The sequence below is a fragment of the Lepisosteus oculatus genome, chromosome 23 (assembly GCF_040954835.1).
Source record: "Lepisosteus oculatus isolate fLepOcu1 chromosome 23, fLepOcu1.hap2, whole genome shotgun sequence".
Lineage (NCBI taxonomy): Eukaryota > Metazoa > Chordata > Actinopteri > Semionotiformes > Lepisosteidae > Lepisosteus > Lepisosteus oculatus.
The window spans coordinates 8,855,319-8,883,091 of NC_090718.1; the positions used below are offsets into that span (position 1 = coordinate 8,855,319).

General features: G+C 38.8%; 1 protein-coding gene and 1 long non-coding RNA gene across 5 annotated transcripts in view; both read right to left on the reverse strand.

Moving 5' to 3' along the window:
• The window catches only part of cadm1a (cell adhesion molecule 1a), a 317,702-nt gene extending 315,388 nt beyond the window's left edge, over nt 1-2,314 (reverse strand). For 3 of the 4 annotated variants that reach the window (XM_069182600.1, XM_069182599.1, XM_069182598.1), the window contains exon 1: nt 2,180-2,292. In XM_069182600.1, the coding sequence (XP_069038701.1) occupies nt 2,180-2,255 (76 nt within the window). In that variant the 5' untranslated portion in view covers nt 2,256-2,292. Of the gene's footprint in view, nt 1-2,179 lie in introns of all 4 variants that reach the window. The other variant, XM_069182597.1, reaches the window with a different exon arrangement.
• A 2,775-nt stretch (nt 2,315-5,089) lies between these two features.
• On the reverse strand, nt 5,090-8,719 carry LOC107075679 (uncharacterized). Its single transcript, XR_001477192.2, has 4 exons — nt 8,656-8,719; nt 8,049-8,113; nt 6,116-6,254; nt 5,090-5,294 (listed from the first exon to the last, which is right to left on the reverse strand). It is a non-coding gene; the product is annotated as an uncharacterized lncRNA (long non-coding RNA).
• Nucleotides 8,720-27,773: the final 19,054 nt, after the last annotated feature.

Genomic DNA, 27,773 nt, shown 5'->3' on the forward strand with positions numbered 1-27,773 from the left:
GAATTGCTGTATTGAGTCGGTGAGGCACATCACTAGAAGACAATGCAAATATTTCTAACCAATGCCACGATCGTTAAGACGCTGTTTTAATGCATTGAGCAAAATAGTCATACATTTATTAAAATAACCGATTTTCTGAAAGCCAGTTTCCAAACGTAGGAGAGAGAGTCTCCTGTTGAATAAAAAAAAACCTTTCAGCCAGTCATGCATTTTTTCCGCTCCGTCTGGATTTAAAAAAAATTATAGTAGCAGCGAGATTCATCAGATTTTGCCGTAGGTGCTAATAATATAGGGGGGTGGGGGGGAGATTTTAAAGATTTTATGTCTTCCACCTGTTGATGTCCAAAGGGGATTTGTACATCCGAACATGCACCTATTTTTTTCGGCAAAGCTTTTTTTCTCGAATATTTACAGTATGCACAACCAATATCACGATCTTACTGTTTACAAGTGCAGCTATGACTAAGCCGGAGCGCTGTTTTCACGCCGTCTTTCTGTTCAAAGCAAACACTGCCCTCTTAGTTCCCAAGCCTGCTACGTTCAAACAGGATCTCCAGAAGGAAGCGTTTCAGAGATGGCACTGAGGGCTAAAACCTTCACGTCGTCTACGATATCAAAACCAGCCATTCAAATACCCCGTTTCCATAAAACAAGCCCGTGTAAGACGCGTCAAGAATAAGCAGATGGCACAATTCGGGGTCTTTAACTCCAATAACGCGACTGTTAACGCAAATTTTAAAGCCGCGATTAATTTGACAAATTTTCTTAAAAAACGTTCAGCTGTGCAGTTTCCTTTAGATGAGAACTTTTCAGTTTTCGCACGATATAAAATATCTTAACCACTTTCCCCCCTCATGAGTCGTTATTCGTGTTCGCTACATACTGCCGCTCAACGAAGTTTAGCAGAGACTGCGTCTATTTAAACCGGTGATGCATTTGAAAAAACCACGTTACTTGGGGGAAAAAAAAAAACAACAGCACAACCCACACACACATGTAACCGGCACAGACCCACTACACAGCTGTGCAATTATGAGGCACGCCGGAGTTTTCAGCCGCATTTCGCAAGAACCAGACGAGCAAATCAAAGCACGGGAAAACAGCGTGTGTAGTTTGCAGAGCGATTTCACGGCTACGAAGCACGCTTGCATAGGTTTCATCCCACTATAGCGGCACAACCCTTTAATTATGCAGAAGAAGTAGCGAATAGTTTCCGGAACTCTAATAATAACAACAACAAAAACAAATCCAGGCAGAAAGTGGAAACAACAAAGCCCGGAGGGCACTTAAAACTAATTCAGACGACGCCTTTTCCACGTAACCCCCCCCCTTAACATGCCCAAAAGCCACCCGCCAAAACACCGCCGCACAGAGCTACAGCACATTACAGACCGGCGGTACAAGAGCAGGATACGGCGCACCGACCTACTGCGACGCGAAAACAGGGTTATTTGTCCGCTAAAGCCACTTGCAAGTCTCCCCGAAGAGACTACCGCATCCCCTTTCCCCGTTTGTGCTGCCTGTTTTTGGAGCACAACCATTAATTCATCCCCTAACCTGCACTCTCCGCCAATAGTTACATCAATCACCCGTTATCTCCAGTCCCCCGCAAAACAGCCTACACGGAACCAAAACCAGGTCTTATTCGGTGTTTTTTTTTTTAAAAAAAAAAGAGGTCCTAGTCATTTTTTCTCTCCTAACACGCAATGAGAAAAAAAAACCCAACACTTTCTAAAATGTTTGCCCGAAGAGCGAGGTAGGCACTTGGCTAGTACACTTGTTTGCTGGAGCAGTGATTGGAGTTGGAAACATCTGCATGAATCTGCGACTGTAGCGAGCCTGCCAGCACCGAGGACAGGCAAATCGCGCAACTTCTCAACTCTCACATTCATGCACGTATATATTTCTATTTTTTTGGGCTCGCAACACCGTAATCCCACTTCGGACGCAGCGATCTCACTCAGTTTTTCTTTATTTTACTTATCCATCCCGATCCAGAACACGGTTCTAAACATCCCAGAAATTGAATGTTTTTCTTTCCCGTTTTTTTTTAAACTGATACTTTTGCCATTCCTTTGCTTTTCCACAAACCGCAGAGAGCTCCGACTGGAAAGAAATTCCATGCTCTCTTTTTTATTTTTCTGGGGTGGGGACGGGGGGGCGCAGTTCGGGTTCCTACCTTTGAGAAGAAAAGCTGCCGAAACCAAGAATAAAGCCAGAGATGTAGGGAGAGATCCGTTCCCCGTGATCGCCATGTTGGACACCTGCTTCAGTCTGGCGGCGCTACTTCACCTAGAGACAACGGGCGAGAGATAATGAGATGAAAAGGGGAGGGAGCACAGATCTAATATGTTAAAGAGGAGGAGTGGTTTTATTTGAGGGGGGGTTCGTTCCTCACTTTTTAGAAAGGCGTGATTTTGCAGGGTCTGCAAAGCTGTGGAAGGAAGGAGGAGGCGGAGGTGGGGTTGTCTTTTTAAAAATGAACACATAAAATCAACAGGTTCTGTTATTTTATTTTTTTTACATCCCAATGATCTGATCTGGATTAATCCTCCTCCCCCATGCGCTCTAGGAAGATGCACGTCTTTTTGAGTTTGGAAAATTGTCAACCACCTGCCTTTAGATTTTAGAAATTATGCAATACGAATGCTTCATATTTTGTAGCCCTGAAGCGGGCAAGAATCCAGTAACCTGCTAAAAAGAGATTAATAAAATATATGATTACTTGTTCGGCTTAATCTGACCATTCAATTGATTTTATTATACAATACTTACATATATCGCTTAACAGACACTGAGCCTATACGCAAGTATATCCTCCCTTAGATTGTGAAAAAAAAACCATTAATCTTTAAAGAATAATTGCCAACATCAATAACAGCTGTTGCAATGAATCACGTTAAGTGAAATCACAGCTGACCGTGATGTTCCAGCTTTGCAAAAGATTTTTTAAAAACCGCTATGATTTTTATCACGCTTTTATGTAGAATGTGCATAGTCACAAACCATAAAAGCACATAATGAAAGGCATCTACAGTCACGCTTCAAGTATAGAGATAAAAACTCTTAACTATCCGTTTTAGCAAACCCTTTAGTTCGCTGGACCTGACAGGACGCAGTGAGATGAAGATATGGCGCCCCTAGTGGATGAACTGTAGAAAAAAGCCAGGCTGCAGGAGAAATGTTACTCTTAAGGTTTTAATGTTAATATAAACATGTAGGATCGGATAGTATTTCTTCCCATAATGATTGCGCAGATATTTGAAAACAAAAGTACTTAATCCTCAAACCAAGCGAAGAGGAACTGACTTCATGTTTGTAAACGCTATCAAAATATTTTCTCTTCTTGGCGTTATATAAAGCCCAACTCTTACGGTTGTCAATATTACTAGTAAACACATTGTTCCTATCCGGAGCGCAAGTTTGTAAACATTTTCTGTTCTGGAAAAAATACATAGATGCCTTAGTAGCAGAAGAAAAGGGTATTCCAACTTAATTTTAAAACATTTTGATTCTCTTGATAGACAAAACATGTTTACTTATACAATAGTTAGTGTTACTTATTCAGTTCGTTATTTCTGAACGCAGTGAAAAACCGCTGAGGTACCCTTAAAGCAGACCCGCTATTTATGTTCTGACACATTTCGTCAGCATTTGGAAAGGGTAGTACTAATTCCTCTGAGCAAAAACGAGTTATTGTAATAGGCCACAAAATTGAAAAGGAAATTGTGTATGATTTATATTCTAAATATAAATGCCATTTATTTGTGGCAAGAAGCTTGAAAACGCAGTTGCTTTTTTTTGTTTGTTTTTATCGCACTGCAAACAGTCATTTATCAACCGAGACACATTCCAGGCAGATTTTAGTAAAACGTAAGTGCATCTCATGAGCTACTGGTTTTCCCTTTTGAAGCACATCTCCTTACAAATTCAAGTCTTTATGTCTTAGTGTTACAAGTCACAGGGATGTGAAGGATACCTATATAGTAATAAGGGATTACTGTATAGGCTCTGAACCTTCAGATCACTGCTCAGTTGTTAATTACTGGTCAGTTTTGTCAGACCTTCTGTATGCACTATGAGCTGTTCGATAACAGCATAGCAGCCTTCCTGCTCAGTTGGGCTTTAGGGTGTCTGCCCATATAATGGATCACATAAAACTCAGTTATTGGGTCATCCAGTAATAAGATTAAATACTACAAAAACCTCCTAAAACAAGCACTGTAAAATATTTTATTGGAAAGAAGGAAACATCAAAAGGAAGATGCATCACACAGTCCATGGTATTCCCTCCAATTTCCAGAATGCCACAGGGACTACTGGGAGATTGGCATTCCGAGACCAGAATTGACAGCCTGGGACGTTCAAAGACAGCAGGTCGACAAGGAACAGCCCTGTTTAGATTTTTAACCAAACAGTTTCAGCTCTGTTTACTTATTTATGGGGACATGCAAGGGGAGATGAAAACCTGTCTCATTACAAGCATAGAGTATGGAAAGAAAATCGAATTTAAAAAAAGTGACTTGACAGGTGGTGAGTCAATAAAATAAATGTAGACAGGTCCGCAGAACTACAAGTAGCAGAGAGCACCATGGATTAGCACAGGGTAGACTGGTACACAATTCAACATGCAAAACTTTGTACAGTTCTCAGCTTGTGCAATTCTTACTCACTCCTTTATCTCCAACCACAACAGCGGCTGAAATAATGTTTTCCCCTTATTGTTGAAATGCCTCCGATCCGAGGCATGTAGTTTCCATGAGAACATCTATGGAGCATGCCTGGAAAAGCATGGAAACCCCAGCCAAGTGCATTGTTAACTAAAGCTGGTTTACTTTAATTGGGTACATCAAGTGTAGGAACCAAGACTCAGTCTTCAGTCATAACAGATGGAATCTTAAAAGCATTTACTGTACAGCACATTAGTGTTGTCAATTAAATGTTTCACTTGGGAATTTTCTGATTACATACCTAATACTTCTCAGGCTTGTTAATACCCAACCATATTGTGAGCATTTCCCTCACTTACATAAACTTTCATAGGGCCTAATGTACCGCAGACCCCCCCCCCCAAAAAAAAATCTTATTGTTTGCAGATTATCCATTTTGAGATCCCCCAAAATGGGAAATGGGAGCCACATCTCCTCTGGAACTCAAGAACACCAATTTACATTAGATGTAGACTCATCACATAATAAAAATTAAATCCAAGCCTCCGCATTGAGCCATTAAACAAGTCAAAACCCATCCAACTGTTCCCACATACAATTGTGATCCATCTGGGTAGATCAGACCTGAAAAATACAAGCCTGGTGATTAAATTGTAATGACAGTGCCACCACACTTAAAAGTTTTGACAAATTCAGAACTTAAAATTGATACTTGCTTCACTGAGCGTCTAACAACCAGTTGGGTGTGATTAACCAAATAGCACTTTGTGCCTCTTTAAAAAAAAAAAAAAAGAGAATAGAGTTTTAAAATGTAGTCAAAACATGAATAACCCTTATTATATCAGGTGTAACCAGGTCACAATGTCAGGGGATGCGTTTTCAATGCAGATTAACCTTATGTGCATGTGAACAAGTAATAGGTTTATTCCATGCTGAAAAAAAGAAGAAAGAGAACACAACGTTTCGGCCGTGGAGCCTTCTTCAGGTGTGACACCTGAAGAAGGCTCCACGGCCGAAACGTTGTGTTCTCTTTCTTCTTTTTTTCCAGCATGGAATAAACCTATTACTTGTTCCTTTGCAGCCTACGCATGCTGACGCAGCTACCCACCTGAACTACTTATGTGCATGTGCCCTGTAACAGACTTACATCCCATCCAGGATAGATCTAGCCTTGTGTCCATTGTTTATCAAGAGACACCAGCCCCCTCATGACTTTGTATTGGATAAAGCAGTTGTCACTTTCCTCAAAGGCCGATAGTTAAAAGTACGGAACTGAATTCCCCCCCACAAGAGAGAAAAGTAGTTAATGGACTTTTAAATTCAGAAGTCTGCAAAAAAACTGTTGAAGTTTGACAAGTTAAACGACATTGTGTTGTGCTTTAACTCTTCATGAAGTCAACTGGTAAAATAAAACAGCACAAAAGAAAGCGTTGTTGCAGCACTACCTGTGGAGGCCACCATTCTCCTCTTTTGGAGGCTGGAACTTGTGGTTTGAAGATATACCAATAATCACAAGGTCCGATCGAAGGCAAAATTGGATTTTCCACAGATCTCTTCCGACAACGTCGTTATGTACCGTATATGCTATAAAACAAAGGAGTAGAAATGGAAGTTTTAAATACCCAAAGTCAAGTTCTCATTTGCAAACCCAACATTTTTCCCCTCAAGAGAAGTGTGGAACCCATGAGAGTGAGCACCTTTGTTTATTTGTAGAGAATTCAATACAGTGACTATATTTGAGCCTCTAAAAGACCAAAAATACTAAAAAGATGCACCGATTAAGCCTTGCGAGTTCTATTCCCCCCCGGGTGAAACTCAGAATTGAGTTGCAACAAACCGGCTAATGATTTTTGCATTTCCTATTGTCATGAATCCTCTGGCAATATGAACTTATTCAAAGAAATCTCACCTAAGGGTCCTGATTTCATACACTTAAGAATAGTTGAGGTGAAATGCAAGAAGTTTATTCTTTAGTGACCGGCAGCAAGACACTTTGAGGCCTTTCACCTAGAAAGGAAGATGTAGTACAGAAACACTACTTGCCATATTTAAAAACATTGGCATTTTTAAATCCATTTAGGAAAGCAAGTCTCTGCTTGTGATCTGCAGTAAGACCAGCACAAATTCCAAATCTGATGCACTGTTTCTCACTGTAATGAGAAATGGAATGTAAACTCCCAGGATGAAATATTTAAGTTACAGATTAGTTGTAATAAATTGTGCATTTCTAGACCTTGACTTAACAGACAAGGTCAGCAATTTCCTTGGCAAAGGTGCTGGGAATGACATACTACAAATCTCACGACAGCTTTCAGTGAATGAAGATCAGCGAGTACTTCAGTCTTCCTGCAAGCTGCCACTTCCCCAGTTTCAAAAGGCAATGGCCTTAAACACCAGCATAAATAAATAACAGGTCAGTGTAGTATTTTAAAAATACAATAACATACTTGAGCCATCACAGGCACTACAGAAAGCTATATTGTAGATCAATATTTTCCACACAAAACAAAAATGAGCAAGAAAAAGGTCAGCCTCCCTTTTATTCACCACATTCCTGTGCCTTTAAACCCTGGGAAAAAAAAAATGCAACAATAGTCTGTCAAAATAGGGGAAACTCCTGATCCATGCTGACTCACATTGCAATACAATGAATATTTAATCCACTGGAAAATTTAACAAAGTTAATGCAATGCAGCAGCCGTAATAAAAACATGCTCCAACTAGACTTAAAATAGGGGAGAAACAGCCATGATGGGTTTGAGCTCAAGACTACTGCAGAAGTTTATCCAATGAATGGAACCTCTAATAAGTACATTAGACATTTTCTAGAGGAAAATGTGGAATAGCATATTGCAAGACCAATCACAATCCAGTCCAAAAGGTACTTAGAACTATGATCAACAATTTCCATGGCTTAGGTATCAATTGGATGTGGTGGGGCAACATCACAAAAGGTAATTATGATCAAATAAACTGGGCACCATACCCTCCTCACTCCAGAGGTAGGGAATGGACAATGTAATTCACAAACACTGGACAAAATGGTTGCCAGTAGCTGTAGTCCTGGATAGATCTCACCAGAAATGCAGTTTAAACACCTCTAGTGAAGCCAATCGACTTCTCAGCAGTGAACCAATCCCAGCCAAAGGAACAATACAGCAATGTGCTCCAGCAAATAAGGACAATGCAATCATATGGCCAAACTCAGTTTATGCATGAAGAGCTTTCTGGTAAATGCTTTTTTATTACTAGTATGTTTGAGACAGTCTCCGACACCTCAAAACATGCCATTTAGCCCTTGAATGCTTGAGCATGTTAATCCTCTAAAGCATAGTCTTAATTTATACCCTGATAAGCATAGGGTATAAAGCAACTCACCCCACTTTACACAGGTTCTTAAAGGACACTGATCTGAGCAGCACATCTTGGGTGGAGGGAAGAAACTAGAACACAGAGAAAAGCCATGTGGATACTATGAGGAGCATGCAAAACAAGATACCCAAGTCAGCATTCAGGAGCAAAGAGTGGAAGACTAATTACTACACTAATTACTGCACCAGTGTGCTTCCCCAATAACTTCTCATTTAATCAATATTAAGTATTATTTCTGTCCCCATTCAACCTATTGAAGTTGTAGAAGACTCCTGTATTTGTGTGACAATTTCTCCTTCAATACATTGCACAAAATCACCCACAAAGTATTTCAAGTTATAGCTGTTATTACAGGTTGTAACATGCCAATGGGTATGTCACAACAGGAACCCTTTTAAAAAAATGCAGGCCCAGGCCAACCAACACACCCCCATAATGTTTAAACACCCTAATGCAACTTATAGTGCAGAGTACTCAAAAGAAAACCCTAAGCTCTTCATTGAGATCCTGCCTAAACATTTCCTGAAGTTCCTATCTAACAAAAGCCAAGCAGCTACACTGCTTATCAGCCTCAAACTTCCAAAACCTTCTCCCTCCTAGAATCTAAACTCACAGTTCCTTGGCCAGCCTTCCTCTGGGGAGTGCTATCCACACAGAACATCTTACCCTCCATTCCTCCTCTCAGACTGACTCTAGAAGCCTCTTCTTCCTGTTCCTTTAAAGAGTCAACTGACCAATTGGATTCCTGCATCTGGTCAGGTGACTAAGCAGCTGCTCATTTCCCCCCAGAGGAATCTGTGAAATGTGGTCAAACCAGGGCTGTGCTCTTCCCAGGGTGCAAATATAATATTACAATTAGACTCGGGACTAGATATAGTCAAGGTCTTAAGATCAACAGTATGGATTGGTATTTGTTTTCTTCAGTGACACAAAGGATTTCAGTCCTAAATATTTCAAACTTATGCCTTGGGGGATAAGTTTCTTTTCTTGACTACTATAAAGCTGAAAAGTTGGTACTATTAATGTTTCATTGTAGACGCTGTCCTTTGTCTTCAGCTGAACTTTGGCAGGGTGGCATGGTGGTGCAGTGGTAAGCATTGCTGTATTGTGCTGGAAACCTAGGTTTAATTCTGTAGTGCAATCTGTGTGGAGTTTGCATGTTCTTCCTGTGTTTGTGTGAGTTTCTCCTGGGTGCTCTAGTTTCCTCCCACGGTCCACAAAAAACAACAGAAACTGGTAGACTCATGGACTTCTGGGAAAACTATCCCTGGTTTGAGTGTGTTTATGTATGTCTGCCCTGTGATGGACTGGTGTCCTGTCCAGGGTGTACCCTGTCTTGTGCCCATAGCTTACTGGGATAGACACTGGCTCCCCTGCGACCCTGAATTGGAAAAAGTGGTTAGGAAATGGGTGGATGGAGGACCTTTGTCACCTTCTTTGAGAAGCAGTGAATTTTTTACATTTCAAGCCGCAGAATTTTCTCTTTGTACGTCTTGGCAACTGGATGCACGAACTGTAGCTATGTGTATTTTCCTAAGATGAGTCATTGCATGTTGGCCAGCATCCACAGATGCCCTCCTGTTCATGTATCACTTGGCTGTTCTCTGATGAATAGATGTTCCACGTTTTGCCAAATCATTCTGTGTTTTCTTGGCTATTTATGTATGGATTTTATAGACCTTCCGAACAATTAGTTTTGATACTTCTTGATCTACATAACAATCATTTGTTAATTGTATTAATCGTATAAATGGGTGTTTATACAGGTACTTGTGTGAATACAATTTCTATTTGCCGTGTATGTATACAGTATGTATGTGTTTTTACTGTTCCTATGAATGCATCAATGCATGTGTGAGTTTCTAAAATAAAAAAGAGAAGCCGGAATGATGACGATGATGAAGAAAAAAGCATGACAAAAGATGCACAAAACAAAAGTGACAAGCAAACAGTAGATTAGAATGATGGCTAGTTCAGTTCCAAATCTATCACTATTGCAAAGAAGAAATTAAAATGTGGGGGACTGCTTATCAATGTAATTATGTTGACTTTATAATGTAAATGAATTGGACGCTTTTTCAAATTGACTAGCAGTTTAAGCCAGGGTTGCAAATTGCTATGGTAATCCAGGTAGCTCTCCCCTTGTGTGGCTCATTATGCAAATTTGCTGCGAAGGCTCATGGGGTAAGTGCTTTGATTTTATGGAGATGAAGAGGAATTAAAGAGAAGTTTATACAAGCTTCACATTCCAATCATATATCTCAATGCCTATACAGAGTCTTGAGTCTGACTTTCTACACCAAACAGCATCTGAATTCATCCATAATATTTACTCAGGTTTGGCATGTAATATAGGAATAATAACCTCTAATGACAGAAGCGCTCACTATGATGAACTCAAAAATTGGTGCTTTACTCCCTGTAGTCCATTCCTTTGCATACTCAGATTCTTAAACGGTGCCTAAATCAGAATTTCAAATGTGCTTTCCTTGGTTTAGTTGGAATATGATGCATCGTGATGCTTTTAATGTGCTGAAAAATCTAATGCAACTGTTAGATTCGCTCATTAATAAAATAAACTCAGAATGGAGTCAAGGCTGTTAGAGAGAATCTGCTGATTTTATCCTGCTCGCTCACAGAAACAATGGCAGACAGACCTGACAGACTTTGCAAGAGATTTGCTCCTTTGTTATTATTTTCGATGACCTGTTATGGAGTACACTGATGTGCAAATATCTTATGCAACTCCACACAGAAGAACTGATAAAATATCACTCTGTTATTGAACTAATAATAAATCACTTAATTGGATCAATACGTTAAAAATATTTCATATACTGTAGGTGCATATTCTTTTTTAAGAAACACCCCTATCTGAAATTGTCAACTGGTTCTTTACATCTTGGCTCAGAGTAATATCTCCAGTGCTGTAGAGGAAACACAAGCATGGGGAGACTAATACCACTGACCCATTCACCCATAAACTCATTCATCTTTTCACAGGCTCCAAGCTGCAGGTGCCTCACAGCGTGTTTTAGCCCCAATTGGCAGAGAGCAGCAGCATTTTCCTCACCGATGTTGCTACAAGCCTGCGAGCATTCGGCAAAATTGAGAAATTCACTGTTTGCACTGATTTCAGTGGAACTTTGCCACTGGGCAATGCTCCTTATGGCTTACTAGTGCCATGACCTGCGTTTAATTTTGTTGAGTGTGCTCTCTGGGTTTTCTAAGCACAGCACCGAAACTGAAAAATCTAACATGCATGTTTGCAATTTAAAAACATAGTAAAAGGCAGACTTGAAGCAGAAAAATGGAATAGGGTGTTGAACCTCGTTCCCTTCTGTTCCATACAGTATGTAAAAAAACAGTGAAGTACATGCTGGAAAAAGTTTGATGAACATGCATGCGTCAAGCATGCATTTAGCCCCATCTAGTAGAAAGCTAATGGGGGACACTTCAGTGCAAGATTGATCCAGTGATCAATCTGAACAAATATCCACCACAGCAAGAGTTTTGTTGTGTACCTCTTACTATGAACCCGCTTATGAGTATGAACATGAAACTGTAAGGAATTGAATGAAGTGATATGGGACAGCATTCCTTGATGCATGCTCAAAGATTGAACAGTACATTTCCTCAGAAATGAGGAGGAAATTGTTTGAGAAAACAGTACAGTGCAATCCTATAACAAAGTTAATTGTAGATGAAGCTACTAGTTTAAACAACAAATGTGTCTTCCCTACCTGATTTTATGAAAAGCCAGTGAAAAAGGAGTAAAGTTTAACATAACAATAATTTCTTAATACACTTAGACTTGGGCTGTATATTTAACACACATGGCTGTGATCTGCCTCTGCTGTGATTTGATCACAGTCTGTTGCATTCAGAGCCACACACTGCTGCTTCACAGACAGCAGCAAACTCCAATGAACCAGAAAACATGCTCTGTGAGTGTGGCATAATTCAACACAGACTAGGTTTCCAGAAAGGGACATCATTTCTACATCACGTTCACTGTCCTGTGCCCCATTACATAAACAGTATAATACTGGCTAGTGGAAGACCATACAGCTATTCATTGGAGTTCATTGGAGTTCATTGGAGTGGAAATGTTCCAAAAAAAATAATGGTTTCTAAGTTACCATTTTTGAGACACGTACTGTACAGAACATTTCACAATTGATGCACATGTCACGATTAAGCATTTCAGTAATTCTTTTGCCTCTCATACAACTCCTCATTGAGATCCGGCAGCTCTTGATTGACAAACTAAGTGCTGGCAATGACCCAGTCTTGATCACACATGTGACTTTGGGCCTTAGGGCACGATCTGCACTAGAAGCAGGTATATTTACTGCTCAAGCCACTGAGGACCTGCCACATCTGTGTCTTCTTGTCATTTCATTCTTCTCTTTCTGCATGTGGAATAATACATTATCTGCATAATTAATCTTTTGTTCTTTTGGATACTGCCTATTCTTATACATCATTTATACATGGTACGATATCATAGGTGCTCAGCCTACTCTACTCTGAGGATCTACTCTGCATCCTGTTTGTCAATATTTTTGAAAAAATGTGTTGGTGTTAGAATAGTGTGCCTGTCAAATCGTCACATTAGGGAAGCAAAGAGAACGATGCTTTGCAAATCATTTAATAGCAGAACATACGAATATGTGAATATTCTTAACTACTTCTTTCAGGTTTTCTTCAATTAACTCTTCTTGGCTGAAAACTACCTTAACTAGCCAAACTAAGAGTGGCCTCTGTCTGTGTGCAACACAAGAGTTCCGAATAAACAGACCCATTTCCATGGAGTCTCCCAGTTGGGTAGTGACATTCAGGCAAAGACTGAGACATGAATTTTAAGGAGCTTTCAAAGCAACTCAGGATAAAGCCGTATAAAAGCACAGATCAGATCAACATTTCAAAGACCCTTAATACCTCTTTGAGCATGGTGATGCTGATGATTAACAAGTGGACGGCACCCAGGCACAGGCTATATCGGGCACTGAGCAGCAGAACTGAGCAGACAGGTAAAGAGGAAACTGGTTAGGGGTGATACTGGGAGGCCAACAGTGACTTTGAAAGAGTCCTGTGGCTGAGATGGGAGAAGCATGACATCCAACACAAACCCAGCATAGTATATCTGTCACGGATAGGGTGATCCCCCAATTCAGGAACTACTTCTGCTTCGTGCAGAAGGTGACAGTACCTTTCTTCCCTTGCCACAGGTTATTTCATCAACCAGAACTTCCAGTACGCCCACAGAGCAGACCTGACTGTTAGTATTGCTTAAGGGCCCTTTTTATTCACTTGCAATTACAACTCACGGTCTCCCCAACACACAGAGCCCATGACAAAAAAAACTTCCTCCAAGGGGCACACATTCCAGACCAGCGACCCCAGTTACCAGAACAATTGTCCAGAGAGAATGCAGTCCAGCAGTTCTGTCTCCCATGTAGCTCCTTCGGTGGCTCCAAAACAATGTGTTCCCGCCTTCTACCCTGTTCCTCTCAAAACTCCAGTTTTGGGTAGAGGAGGGAGAAAGAAGATGCTGGATTTTTCTTTGCTCTCACTCCCTGGTGTGCAAGGCAATTCCTCTCCTGGGTCCAATCAATCTCTCACACAATCCTTCCTTCTCCAAAGTCCCGTGTTTTCTGAGTAGAACTTTTTTTTTTGCAACTGAAGCCCCTTTCACCAGGTTTCTTATGTCCTTTTCCGATGGCCAGTCCCACTCAGTGGGGGATTGCCATTGTCTCAGTCAGAGGCTGGTGTGGCCAGTTGATTACAGGAGGAGGCTTGGGGACACAATAGGAAATGTTTGAGGACTGTCAGCATGCAGATTTCCAGGTGTCGTGGCTCTCTGTCACTCTTTTGTTGCCATTTTTTCCTGCTCCCACCTGCCCAAAGTCTGGTTTAAACTACCACTAGACACGTTTGTGGAACTTCGTATTCCCCCATCCCTGTCAATTGCTTCCTGCCCCACTGTCTACATTTAACAAACTTCATCATGAGGAGACAACAAACACACAGGCACATGACAAACACACTGACGGTGATACAGTCACTGGCCAGAACAAGTAGACTCGGTGAATCACCGCCTAAGCCTTTTCCCCTTCTTCACTGCTGGCACATCACTCAGTCAGCACCATCTCTGCAGTCAAGAATGGTGATGGAAGTATTTTGAATTAGCTCTGTTTGTCTTCAGCGGGGACCGGGACATTTGTCAAGACTGGGGTCGTAGGTGGAGCAAAGCATTGCCTGATGTTAGAGGAACATTGTTTCTAATGTCCTAAAGCACAAAGCCAAAGCCAGACTGGAGTCGTTTAAGAATAAAAAAACAGTAAAGGTGCTTGAGAGAGCTGTCTACAAGTGATCCTCAAGCAACTTGAGCTAGAGCAAATCTGCCGAGAATAATGGGGAAAGATTGCATCAAGGCAGTGTGCAAAAAAAGACTTACAGCTATCAAAGGTATTTACACCAGATATTTTGTTCAAGGGTGTGGTTAGTTATGCAATCAGCATATTTCAGGTTATGCTCTTAACTTTTTGCTGTCATTTACTTAATTTATCTTTAGAAGTCTTCAGTTTGAGCATTCAGATTTTTAATAAAATATTAAGGTTACATTAAGGTTACATATTACTTTTTTTTTAATGCATGCATCCTTTTTATAAGTTCTCAAAATGGGGCACAATTGAAATGATCTCAATACCTTCTTAAGGCACTGTATCAAAACATAAATTATATTCCACTTTGCTGTAACAGTATTGATTCAAATCAGTAAAGAAGAGAATAATTGGGGATTTCAACAAAATGTGTGTTATTATCTGTGAATTTGTTATGGGCTGATCCTGAAATGTATGACTTAATTCTATGAGCCATAAAATTAATATTTTCTGAAAACAAAAAACAAGAGATAGATATATACAGTACTGGATTACCTGCTACATCTACGGCTATTATAAACATTAGTTTTACAAATGTATTGGTAAAGGTTTCATTTCAAACATTTAACATCTATAGATAACAATACTATTCAACTGCTATTTTTTAAAAGTAGTTAATTAGAGTGATGCGTTGCTAGGCAAAATGTGATAAGCATAGTGCTCGGTGTTATAATTCTCAGCATTGCAAGGAAGGCATTTTGTGGAGAATAATTTGTCCTGAAACCTATCTTTATTTATCATCTTTTTACAACAGGCTCAGCACCGTGCCTGAGACATTTCTGTTTCAAAGCAGCTAAAATTCCTGAGTTCTGCATGCATTTGACACAACTTTAAAAGTGTCCATATCTGCAGCAGAAGGCTTGTTACAGTGTCTTTACTGGAAAAGCTTGACCACAGCGCCCCAGCTATGGGGCCATTCTGTTGAGTTACTACATTTCATTTCCCAGCTCTGTTCCATATACTGTACTGTACGTTGTTCGCATTACATACAAATGGGAGAAACTCATTTCGAATGACAAGCTTCAACAAACATTCATAAGACACTGAATGATTATTATTCACAAATAAACCACAAAACCCGCCAGATTTTCAATATTTATATCAGAATAAATATTGATGAATGAATACGTCTACACAATTTTCAAACTTTGCAGACCCCGAACTGGGTGTTTGCTTTTATGCTGACTGCATTTACTTACTCTCATGGTTTTTTCTTTGTATTTTCAACTTTTACTGTTTCTTTCTTTCATTTGCACTGGTTTTGTAAGGTGTCCTTGCTTCTTCTTGCAAGAAACTATTTTGATGTGCCCTACTTACATATAATAATACAACATATTATTAGTTGTATTATTATTGTTGCACTAAGAAAATTAATTATAAAAAGGTCTTGCTTAAAGACCTTTTGGATTCATGGTTTTATCCCTTTAACTGGCTTTTCAATGTCATGCATGTGATTTATTATAGATTTGTCAGTATCATGTTCAAGCATAAAATAATTTAAGAGACAGTTGTTTCTCACCTGAGAAGTAGGTTGAAATACCAGTGAACCTTAATTATGAAAAAAGACTAAACTCTTTTTAAGTTACTCCAGTGGGAGACAAAAAAAACTTGTTTGAAGGGAGCAGAAAAATAAGTAGCCCATTTCATTTTATGTAAAATCTCACAAAGGGCATACTGAATGTAAAGTAACTTATAAAAAGAATCTTATTTCAAATTGTCCAATACATCTATAAGGTTCAGGCGCTCTTTAACTTGCATCTTATCTTAAAAAGGGTTACTCATGAATATTTTCTAAAAAACCCTCAAGCACTAGTCAAACTTACGTTTACAATTGGATTTTTTACTGTGTAAAGCATTCAGGAGTTTCAACCCAATATAATCAAAACTTTTAATATTAAACTCCAAACAAAAAATAATATGTCTTTCAGTTACTTTTTTAACAGTTCATACATTTTCAGTTTAATTTCTGTTTAACAACAAAATGTTGGCACAAAAAAAATTCTTAAAAACATTAATGAGCTCATTATCTAGAATCATTAAAGTACACAGCATCAACAAGAATGTGCATACAGTATGTATTTAGTGCATGGACTAAGTGAATCTTTAATGGGTAATATGAAAAGTAATACATAAAAGAGTCCCATTTCCCATGCAAAAATATGATCAATAATAGATTTAAATCTACAGATAGTGACATCAAACACATTTATGTTTCCTAAGCACAAGAATAGTCAATATCCGGGAAGATGCAAGGCACACAGTATGATGGGGGTATAGGTAGTTCAATAAAGAACACTTTCCCCTGTAGACCCACAATCAATCAATGCCCCAAGAAACAGTGTTAAAGAGAGAATTGACAATGATGAGACATTAAGCCAAGGTCTCGTACTGTACTATATTTGTTGTAAACGTTATAGATCTCCATCTTTCAAAAGAGACTGCAGGTATTTCCTTCTGTGTAATTAATTAATTTAAAAAAAAGATTTTAAAAAATGCTTCTCTGGCAAGTCTTACTTGTGTTCCTGAAATAAAAACAAAGTAAAAAAAGTACAGTTACATACATTATATATATATCAGTTTATTACAGCTACAGGCATTTGGTATTCAGAGAAATAACACAAAATTAAGCTCAGATAATGTGCTCCACAGGGTCATGAGGTCTAACACAGTTAACATTTTTTTCATTACTACTTAACTATTTGACTCTTCTGGCAGAATACCTGGCATTTTGAATTTTGGCAAGATTTCACTGGAATATACAGTGCTGACAGTGAGGTTTTAATCCAAGGGACTGTGATGCGGACAGGTGGCTCTGACAGCTCTTATAAATTATCACCTCCCCCACTCACCACTATATAATACAATTTATTTTGCAGAATAAAATCTCAGTTTACTTTCCTTTAGGGATTCCTCAAAATATTAACATGCCATTAAAGCCATCGAATCTGGAAAATAACTTGTATTTTGTATTTTGTATTGTATTTTTAATGTATCTTGTATGACAAGTTGGGTATTGTAGTTTCTTTTGCTAAAACACTACATAACTGCACCATGGCAGTAAACAATGTTACCAAATCATCGAATCAAAATAGCCAGTCAAGCAGAATTAAACAACTGTCGAATTAAGCAGAAAATGTTACATCGGGTACAATACAACCTTTCACATTGTAAATGGTAGCATTCAGGAATCTGGCTGTAGGAGAGAACAAGCCCAAAGTATCTTGTTTGATCAATACCTTTCTCTGGGAAAGCAGTCGGACGAGTAGTCCCGCTAATGAAATCTTTCTGTTGTATACATATTCAGTGCATGATCTCTATCCTAGTCTGCACACATGGTTTATTTAATTTTAAAAAATAGTATACATTATCTCATGTACAGTACTACCTACTGTGCATTACCCATAATACAATTTTTGCTTAACAATATCTACAGTAAATATGTTTTGACATACATGCGCTTCCAAAGGTCAGATGGTTTTGAAAAAGTGAGCAAAATCTTAAAAATGTGGTGGCTTTACTTTGCTGCAGCCTTCTGTGATCAAGATCTCCGTTCTTCTACTTCCGATACTTGCAAAAGAGATATACACTATGGGTCTCATTTACAAAGAATTTCAAAGACATATGCAAGCAGTATCCCGTTAGATGCTTGTGCTAATTGTAAGGAAGTTAGTATCCACAAATGGAAGTGAACCACATGTAGAAATGTAATCAAAATAAATTATTAGTATAGTTACATGAAGCCATATACTGTAAGAGCTCCTTATCAGAAGGTGCTCCTAAAGGTAATGGGTATTGAATATAATGTTGATTTACATAGGCTCCTTTGATTTTAAAGGAAATGGCAGAGATTTCCTTTAAAATTGTGGAATTACAGTATAGGAGAAGTAGCTTTGGAAGGAACTGTTTTTTTGTTAGGAGGTTTAAATTTTTCTTTCTCCGTCCTCTTTGAAATCGAAGCTATTTATTGAACATTCAGTTCTGCATTTTCAAAAAAGTGTTCTGAGCTTCCCTGTCCGCTCTTCCTCTCTCCTTTGAATACAGCGCCTTTCCCCGTGTGCACACAACACCCTCATGTTCACATGAATGCCTCGCGTAAGACACCTGAGCTTGCAGGCAGGAGAAGGGACCTCATGTGGTGGAGAGAGAGAGAGGGGGAAGGACGTAGATGCGACAGCAGCAGAAAAAGAGAGCGAGGAACCCGCAGGCAGATGCAGGAGGTGGAGTAGAATCAGACATATCCTGTAGTGCCAGGTGACAGTAAAGGGGACCTTGCGGAAAAGTGGATGGGTCTCCAGTTCATTCTGTGGAATGAACCACAAACATAGCATGAGGCAGCTCAGGAGCTTCCTGCTACTTGCTGCAGAAAGTTTAAAAGCAAAGCACAGACATTTCCATCTTGTGCATCGATTTAGAAGGGGCAGTCTTGGAGAACTGTCTCTCATATTGGAAGGCAAAGAGTTAGAGATAGAGACCAAACAGAAGCTGTGGCACAAGCAGGACTGCAGCGCTTTGTGGAGCAGATGGCCAGAGGTTCACACACAGGAAGAGAGAGGAGCTTAGGAGAACCTACATGGCAAGAAATGTGCAGGTCAGGCAAAACCGGGAAAGATCCAGGATCAATTACGGGAGTTCCGGAATTACTAGAGGAAGATTGGAGAGATCCTTTCATCCATCTGTGGATAACGGCTTTATCCAGTACAGGGTTGTGGGGGAGCCAGAGACTATCCTACCAAACAACAGGCACAAGGCAGGGTACAACCCTGGATGGGACACCAGTCCATTGCAGGGCACACACAGACACAAACACACACGCACGGACACCAGTGCCAGTTTCCCCAGAAGCCAATTAACCTACCAGTAAGTCTTTGGACTGTGGGAGGAAACAGGAGAACCTGGAGAAAAAAGATGAAAACACAGGAAAAAAGCACAAACTTCAAGGAGATAGCACCCCAGGAATTGATCACCCCAGACCCACAGCTCTGTGAACCCACAATGCTAACCACTGTGCCACCGTGTTGCCCGGGATTGAAGAGATCTTTCAGACAATTCAATGGCATGTACAATTCCCTGCTTTCTCTTTTACTTTCTAAAGAAGGTACACTTATTCAGGGCTGTGGTGTCTCCTTTAATGAAGCATTTGTGACCCCAAGAGCCTAGAGAGGGGCCTAAGAATGGAAATCATCTTTGAGCTGCCACAGTTTTTTGTTGAAGCTGCTGCTGTTATTGCCTTTTGGTTTTTCTGAAACGTCTCAGACCTCATGATTTCTGGCACATCGAACTTTAAAATAAAGGGAAGTGAACAAGGTTAGTAAATAGAAAAGAAATTAGTGTCAACACCTCCTCAATGTGCTGGACTTCTAATCATGAAACTCTACATCCAAATGAATTCAGGGCAGATACTTGGAAAATTACAGCTCATGTGTTTGCGTTCAAAAAAGACATTGCACTTATTTTAAATTGTGAATACATGACAAGAAAAGCTAAACTGTGTATAGGTATTTATGTAATGACTCATATAAATGAATAAATTCAGTGCATATAAAACATTAAAATGCATGCCCTTATAACTGTTACTTCAGTGGCCGATAAGATTGGCATGTTCAATACGTGGTTTCTATAGAAACTTCAATAAATTTAGCCTTCCAAACATGCTGGAAGCCTAGAGTGATAATAAAGACTTTTCAAGGGTACTTTAATATTTTTCCTCACCAGTTTCAACATGGGCATGATCTAAGACTAAGGAGCCCAGTAATGTCACACCTGGTAGGTATTCTAGGATAGATATGTTTATAAAATCCAGGACAAATATATACCTTTTCAAAGTCTTCTTCTTGGGAACTAGTGGGCTGTTGGCAGATTCCAGGGGTTATCAAACAGCCTGGGATTTGCACCTCACAGGCTGCCGCAATACTTTCTACACCCACGCTGGGTCATCATTAGTTTGGCAAAATACAGCTTTTCATACAAACTGGTCCTACACAAAAACAGATTGGCCAATCTTAGTATTTTTGCAGTGGCAATACAGTTATAGTTTGATAATGTGAGGTTACTGCACACTACAAGATGGCCTCCAGACTGTTCTTCTTTTCTCTTGGCAACACACAGCCTGTCCCTTCACTGTTCTTTTTAACACATATAATCCTAATGCTCCTTTATAAACCAATATACAGTAGTTACCTAATTGCCATTGGTCATTTGCACTATTGTATTCTGAGCATTCAAACTGCTCATTCTCTAATTACACTGTGTAACTAATCAATATCAAAATGAATAAGTATTATCCAGGGGGCTTGCTAATTGACACTAATGATAATATAGATACCTAACTGCTTCATAACAGAAATTCATGGGAGAAACTTTTCTTGGTGCGTCTAAGTGAAGCCACAAATCCCTTTCTTAACTTTCTTTGCTGCTAACGCACCTCAAACTACCTTACTGCCATACTGCTGCACTATAGTATGTCATGAACTTACTTGGAATCTTTCGGAACTGCTTGCAAATTCCTAGTTTACTTAGTCTGCACTCTATAAATGTATTCTCTCTTACATTATATTTTCAGTAAGTTATTAATCATACTAGAATGTCCTGGGCAGTGGTATCGTCATCACTCATACCTCTGTCATGTTGCCATGCATCTGTGCAGGCTTTTTTTCATTATAATGAAGCAACTTTCCCTCACCCTTTCTCAACAGCAACAATTCTTAACTTTTATATACCCGTTCTACACTAACTGCTACTTCAAAAGTATGGACCAACCCAGGAGGATTGTGTCCTGGGAGCATTCATTTTGCCAGTCAAACGATCTTATGTTTCATTGCTGTGTACATTGCTTACGGATTCAAGCACACAAATATTTCATTGGAGTTATTCTGTGGTAGGTTTTCTAGTTATCTAATAGCTTTTGCTTCAGTATTATTTTAATTGCAGGTGCTTTGTATAATTCAAAAACATGCCGCAGGGCAACTGTCACGGATATATACAGCTCTTACTAATGCCTAGTTTCATGTTCTCCAACTGTTGTTTAAAAAAATCTTACTGCTGTAGACTTCAGAAAAACATGTGGAATAATTAATCAATACACATTTATTTCTCCCTGCTACTTATCATCTCCTTAGTGGACAAAGACATTTTGCTGTTAACTGACAGGTCTGCAGCTCCCTATCTGGAACATACATTAGAGAGAAACTAATTTTCTTTTAAATATTTTATTTTAATAAAGACAATTTACAGCTTTTAGTCAAAGACTTACAAAAGGCATTTTCAGTGCTTAGCCATACAGTCTACATCAAATCGTTGTTTCTCTCAAATTCTTGTGTGAATAAATTAACCAGTTAAATGTATTATTATTCATTTAATAAATGACAGCACTGTGGCCTCTTTCTTAATCTGTATACTATTGCTACATGGAGATTAAAGACAGACTTCACTTTATTCCCAATACATCAATGTAAATTATGAATACTTAGAATAATTTCACTAACATTACTAATGAGACCTCACGTCTCTAAACATTAGGAGACACCAACGTGGTCATTTGGCGGGATAAAAAGTTTTCGATCCACTTAGAAATGAAAAAGTAGAGGCTAACACGCATTCCTCTCCAGTTCAGGCCCATTGCTAGCTGTCATCACTGTCTTTTCTTCTTAAGAGCCAATGGAAAGGTTCAGCATTACCAACTTGCATAAGGATTAAGTCAAGTGTCCATTTTTTTTTTGCCTTATGCAGATGTGTTCTGAAATAGAGGTAACTGAATTGTGACAGCTGCTGGCAGATGATGTCAAGAACAATTTATACAAAAAAAAAATGGTCCTCAGCATCTCAAAGTTAATCCCCTTCAGATCAAGGATCTGCCACTTTTTACTTAGTAAGTGACCTGAAGATCAGAACATTCTAGAGATTGCATATTTCATGCAAATTTTCATAATATTCTTTTTGCATTGTAACACATTAACCATACATGCTGAAATGTATAATTTGCACTTTACATACAAGCAGCCCCAGATACTGAACATTGAAACAGATTTGGAACAGTTTGTTCATATCATTTAATCCAATATTTAGACTTTCAATGTATACTGTTTTATCTTCTTAAGGGGAAATGTATTGTAGTACTTTTAAAAAGAAAGCATTTTAAGGGTTTGGAATTAGTTCTACTTAGGTAGCTCTTAAAAGCAAAGCATAACGGCTTATTTTTGCACTTTGAAACAAAGGACCGATTTGCATTTGCATGGAAAACAAAGAATGATCTAAGCCTGATAAATGCTTCAAGTCTGGAGGAAACTCAGTTCTCTGTGACTGCTTAGGAAGACTCACAAAAATAGATATCCAAGAAAACACATGTTGACTGAACAGGGTTAAGAGCAATGGAAGAAGGAGGCTGCCATAATGATTTATCCAAACATACTGATAAACAAACAATATATTAAGAATTATATTATAATTGATGGGCATGTAATTACCTGACAACAAATTGAAAAATATGTAAAGCTACAGTACAACGGGAGTAAAACGTAAAGACTTTTCATGTGCGAAATACAGTTTTAAGAATGGGTAATATAAGAATGCATTAGGAAACAGGCAAAGGTTTTAGCAGTCTAAAATGAATTACAATTTACAAAGCAAGGAAGTATAATTTCTTAATATACAGAATCCTGGAAGGATTATAGCTGTTTCATTACAGATGAAAGAGATAGTGCAAATGTTGATTAAACCTGTAATTTGTAATCACTGCTGTTTGTTTTCCTAGGAGGAACCAGTTACTTTTGGCTCCTGTGGTCTGCAATGCACAAAATCCCAGAGTGTTTAAAATTAAATCCAGCCTGAAGTTATTCTAAAACTCTGATAAACACTTGCTCAAAGTATTCCTAAAAAAAACTGCCTATGGATAAAAGAAAATGAAGTTAAACATGATTATTTAAAAAGTTGCATTAGAGGGATAATCCCTTTTCAGTGCTTCCAGATCTCTGGAAATGGATATAAATTCCTCCTGCATTTGGCATACCAAAAGGATTATAAACATGACGCTGATTCTACAGGAATGGAGTTATTGATTTAAAATTGCCTTCAGCCAGAGCAAAAAAAAGGGTAGGCACAGGCTGGAGCAGTGCAGCAGCAGACACCAGGATTTGTTGCACGACATTTAATGGAGTTTTGTAATAGAAGTTTGGGGAAGGATGACAGCAACCAAGGTCTCCTTCACCTCAGCTACTTAAACTCGGAACTCCATGACCTCACAGCCCCCCAAAAAACTATGAATATGATAGGAAGCCCCCCTCTCAAATTCATTTTTCTGTATCCCTTCTCCTGCCCTTCCTGCCTTTGTGACTCCCCCTCACCTTCTCTCTCTGTATGGACGTCCACACTGCCTCACCCTACGGCCAGGTGGTTGGTTCTCTTCCAAGCAGATTAAGCCAAAACGTGGTGTGCCCAGCTCCTCAAGAAATACTCCTACTGTAAATGTATTTCCTCATTGGGTGATATTATTCTGCGCTACAACAGACACGGCTGCATTTCCAAAACAATTTTATAATGGGTACACATTTGGATCTAAGTGAATTTAATGTATTTTAAATGAAGACAAACCCATTTGAATTTAGGAGGTGAATTGTATAACTGTGAGGAACAAAGAGTCCTGTTTGCCTCAGTTAACTTGTTATTTGGTAGAGGGCCAATCTTCAAATCATTATAATTAACATTCCTGGAATGAGTTTTTTTCTATTTTTACTCACTCTACATGCTTATTAACACACTTTGAGCCTAGGTCATTTTATTAATTAATCTCAAGAGAAAGCTATTAATTGTGGGATGAGTTTAATTGTTTTCGCACAGCAAGAACAATGAGCACCTCACTGATGATAAGGCAATGGCAAGGAAAGATGGTGATGAAAAAGTACAACATTCATTTCTTATCCCATTTTAATCATTATCTTTCGCACCTATTCCACATCTTTTTACTCCTTAGTCAACTTAGTGTTCCTTGAAAATGTTCAGTCTCTTCATTAATATTCATCAGTTTAACAGAGGAAATGCCCTAATTTCCCCCAGCAAACAGGCAGTATATAATGTGAAAAATTAAATTATTGGTCAGATCATGAAACAAAAGTTATTTATTGCTTTGGTATTAATTTCATACATCAATTTACATTAGAATTAGCCTTTAGAACTTTAAAAATAATCAAATGGAAACCAGAAACCAAAATGACCATATTGTCTATTATTCTAATGAGTTCCAGATGAAAACAATTACATGACTATTTTAATGTTAATATAATAATATATTAATAATATTAAAAATAAAAAGATAAATCGAGAAACATGATATTAAAATTGCACAATGCATTTGTAAAACCCTGTTCAATATATCGTGTACAATTTTGATCGCCAGGTTACAAAAAAACATTGCTTCTCTGGAATTAGTCCAGAAAAGAGCAACCAAACATTCAAGGAATTAACGAGATGTCCTACACTGACAAGTAAAATAATCGGTATAGTCTTAAACAGAGGCTAAGAGGTGACCTAACTCCGATATAATAACAGAGCCAACCCAACTGAGCTCTTCAGAAAAACAGTAAAACAAGAGACCACAAGTGAATTAATCAATTTTATCAATTTCCCTACAGGATCAATACAATTTTATCTATCTACATGTATCAATTCCATGAGATCAAAGAGTAGCAACAAAAATGCTTCCTGGTCACAGGGGGCTGTCATACATGGACAGGTTGAGGGAGCCAAAACTCTTCAATCTAGAACAGAGGACATCGAGACTTGATTCAGCTATACATACTGTAAGTACAGTATAGTTTTGTCATAAGAAATAACTTCTATAATAAGTGGCATGGTGGCACAGTGGTTAGCATTGCAGGGGTCCAGAGTTCAAATCCAGGACCTAGGGTGCTATCTGTATGGAGTTTATGTGTTCTCCCCGTGTGTGCATGGGTTTCCTCCCACAGGAGGACCTAGGTTAATTATCCTCTGTTGGTGCCTGTCTGCCCTGCGATGGAGTGGCGTTCCTCCCATGGTGTACCTCGCCTTGCGCTCTTTGCTTGCTGAGATAGGCTAGATTGATCTTACCCTTGACCTTAAATGGATAGATAGATAGATGACTGCAGGAATGCTTACGAGTTTGGGCAGCTGAGGTGAAAGTGAACTTGGCATCTCTCAAACCTCCCAAAATTTCTTTATAAATTTCATTGAAACCACAACAAGACATTCACAAATGACTTCTTGCCTGAAGGATTTTGAACTGAAACTTTATTATAGCTGGTCACATAATATGTCTTCAAATGACGTGTGTTGTTCAATACAACTCCATTTAAATATTGAGATATTGCTGAAAAGACATGATTGGTAATATAACATCTGTTTAAAACACCTTCAACTAAGTACAAAGTATATACCAAGCACATTCACAGACAAACAGACAAAATCTTTCATCTTCTCAAGTACTTGCAAGCATGAAGGACCCTACAGTTACAATTTGTGAGCAAAGAAGCCACCAATTAAGATGCACTATTGTGGTTCAGATGCTTCAATTTCATTCCATTTCAAATTTTAGCTTCAATCAGTCATTTATAGAAAATTACAAACCTGCAAGACAGTTTCTTCCTTTTCTTCTCCTTTTTCTTTATCAATGAAAAAAAATATACTAGACTATTAGTATTACTAATACTCGCCTAATGTATAATGTCTGTCACTTAACATTCTGAAATCAAACATACCTACTGAGCAGACTCAATGCATTGTGCAATAACATGAGAGACCTATCATTATACATACAGTATCTACAGTCTTTTCCATGGCAATTGCTTAAGCACTAAATCACTAATCACTATTATTATGGAGAGAGGTGATTGGGCACAGATGATGAGGGGATTTAACCTGTTGAATGGCGTGCTTGGTGAAAATCAGAAAAGAAAAGCACAGGAATCAGCCCCCTAATCAAGAAAACAATGTCTTTGTGCTACTGGTAAGTTGGAGGCTCCTACTCCAACATGCCATGGTGTGGGACACCAGCAGTCATGATACCTCTTCAAGATTTACATATCATCATCCAAGTGTATTGACTATTGCAGGAGTGTCTAGCTGCTATGGAATTCCTCCTGCAGAGAATCAGACAACCTGACTTCATACAGTTATATTAAAGCTCTTGGACCTCAGCTGGTGCCCTTCCTGCAGGTTCAACCCAACACCACATGCTCAGCAGGGCATTGCGTTTTCTCATGCTGTGCATGTACCAACAGCTTTTAACTGAGATGAGATTGTGAACAACTTTCTGCAGACGCCCTGCTTGAAAATTTCTGGATTGAGGTAGGATGATAAGTAGCTCTCTCATTTCCTTTTACCACTTCAGTACTGTCCTCTCTGTTGGGAATGCTTGCTTTCCTTGTTTGATTGTTGGATTGGCATGTACCATAAAAAAACAAATTTCCCTTAGCCTAGAGGATAATAATACAGCTTGAGTTGAAAATGTGGCTCTGAGCTCAGAGACCAGTCAACAGGGCACACCTTTGTCCAGGCTCTGTGAGAGGAAAAGGACAAAACCTGACAGGACAGCGTCTCAAACGTGGTGCAAAGCATAATTCACAGAAGTACAGCTCGTATTGCTTCCAACAGTGGACACAAACACTACTAGCCTGTGGTTTCACCGTAGACCCTGCTGACCGATGTTAATTGGTATTATAAATTTGCCTGTGAGATACCAGCCCAATTAAAATGTCAATAAATCCATTAAAAAAGTTGTTGATAAGCCTTTGTGAATTTGTTCCAGTACAGTACAGGTATATTATATTAATTTTGCACTTTTAGTCTCACTGGTCTATTTGGTGCTGTTGGTGACTGGAATATTACTGTACTCATACTCCACAAAAGGTAAGTTGTTTTACCTATAGATGAGGGGCTATCAATGGCAGATTCTGCCATGAAGAAACATATAACATTGTCTGAATAAATTATAAAAAAATAGATTTAAGTAACTGTAACTCTTTCTGGATGTCTCTTTACATCAACCTGCCATGGAAACTTGGAAAAAACTTGTCTCCACTGCCTTTTTAAAATATATTAACTCATCACTGTGAGACAGCCTTTTTGATGTTTACACTAAGCTACTGAGTAATGGGGAATGTAATGTGGAAATGGAGTATAGGTTTCACTTTTAGTTTAGAACTGTGTTTCTGTCACAGCTTTGTTATGTTTTTGTCCAAAGAATGAACATGTAGAATTCTTACATCAAAATTAATGCTCTTTTAAAGCCTTTTGCGTTTCAGACCCTACACAGGATTCT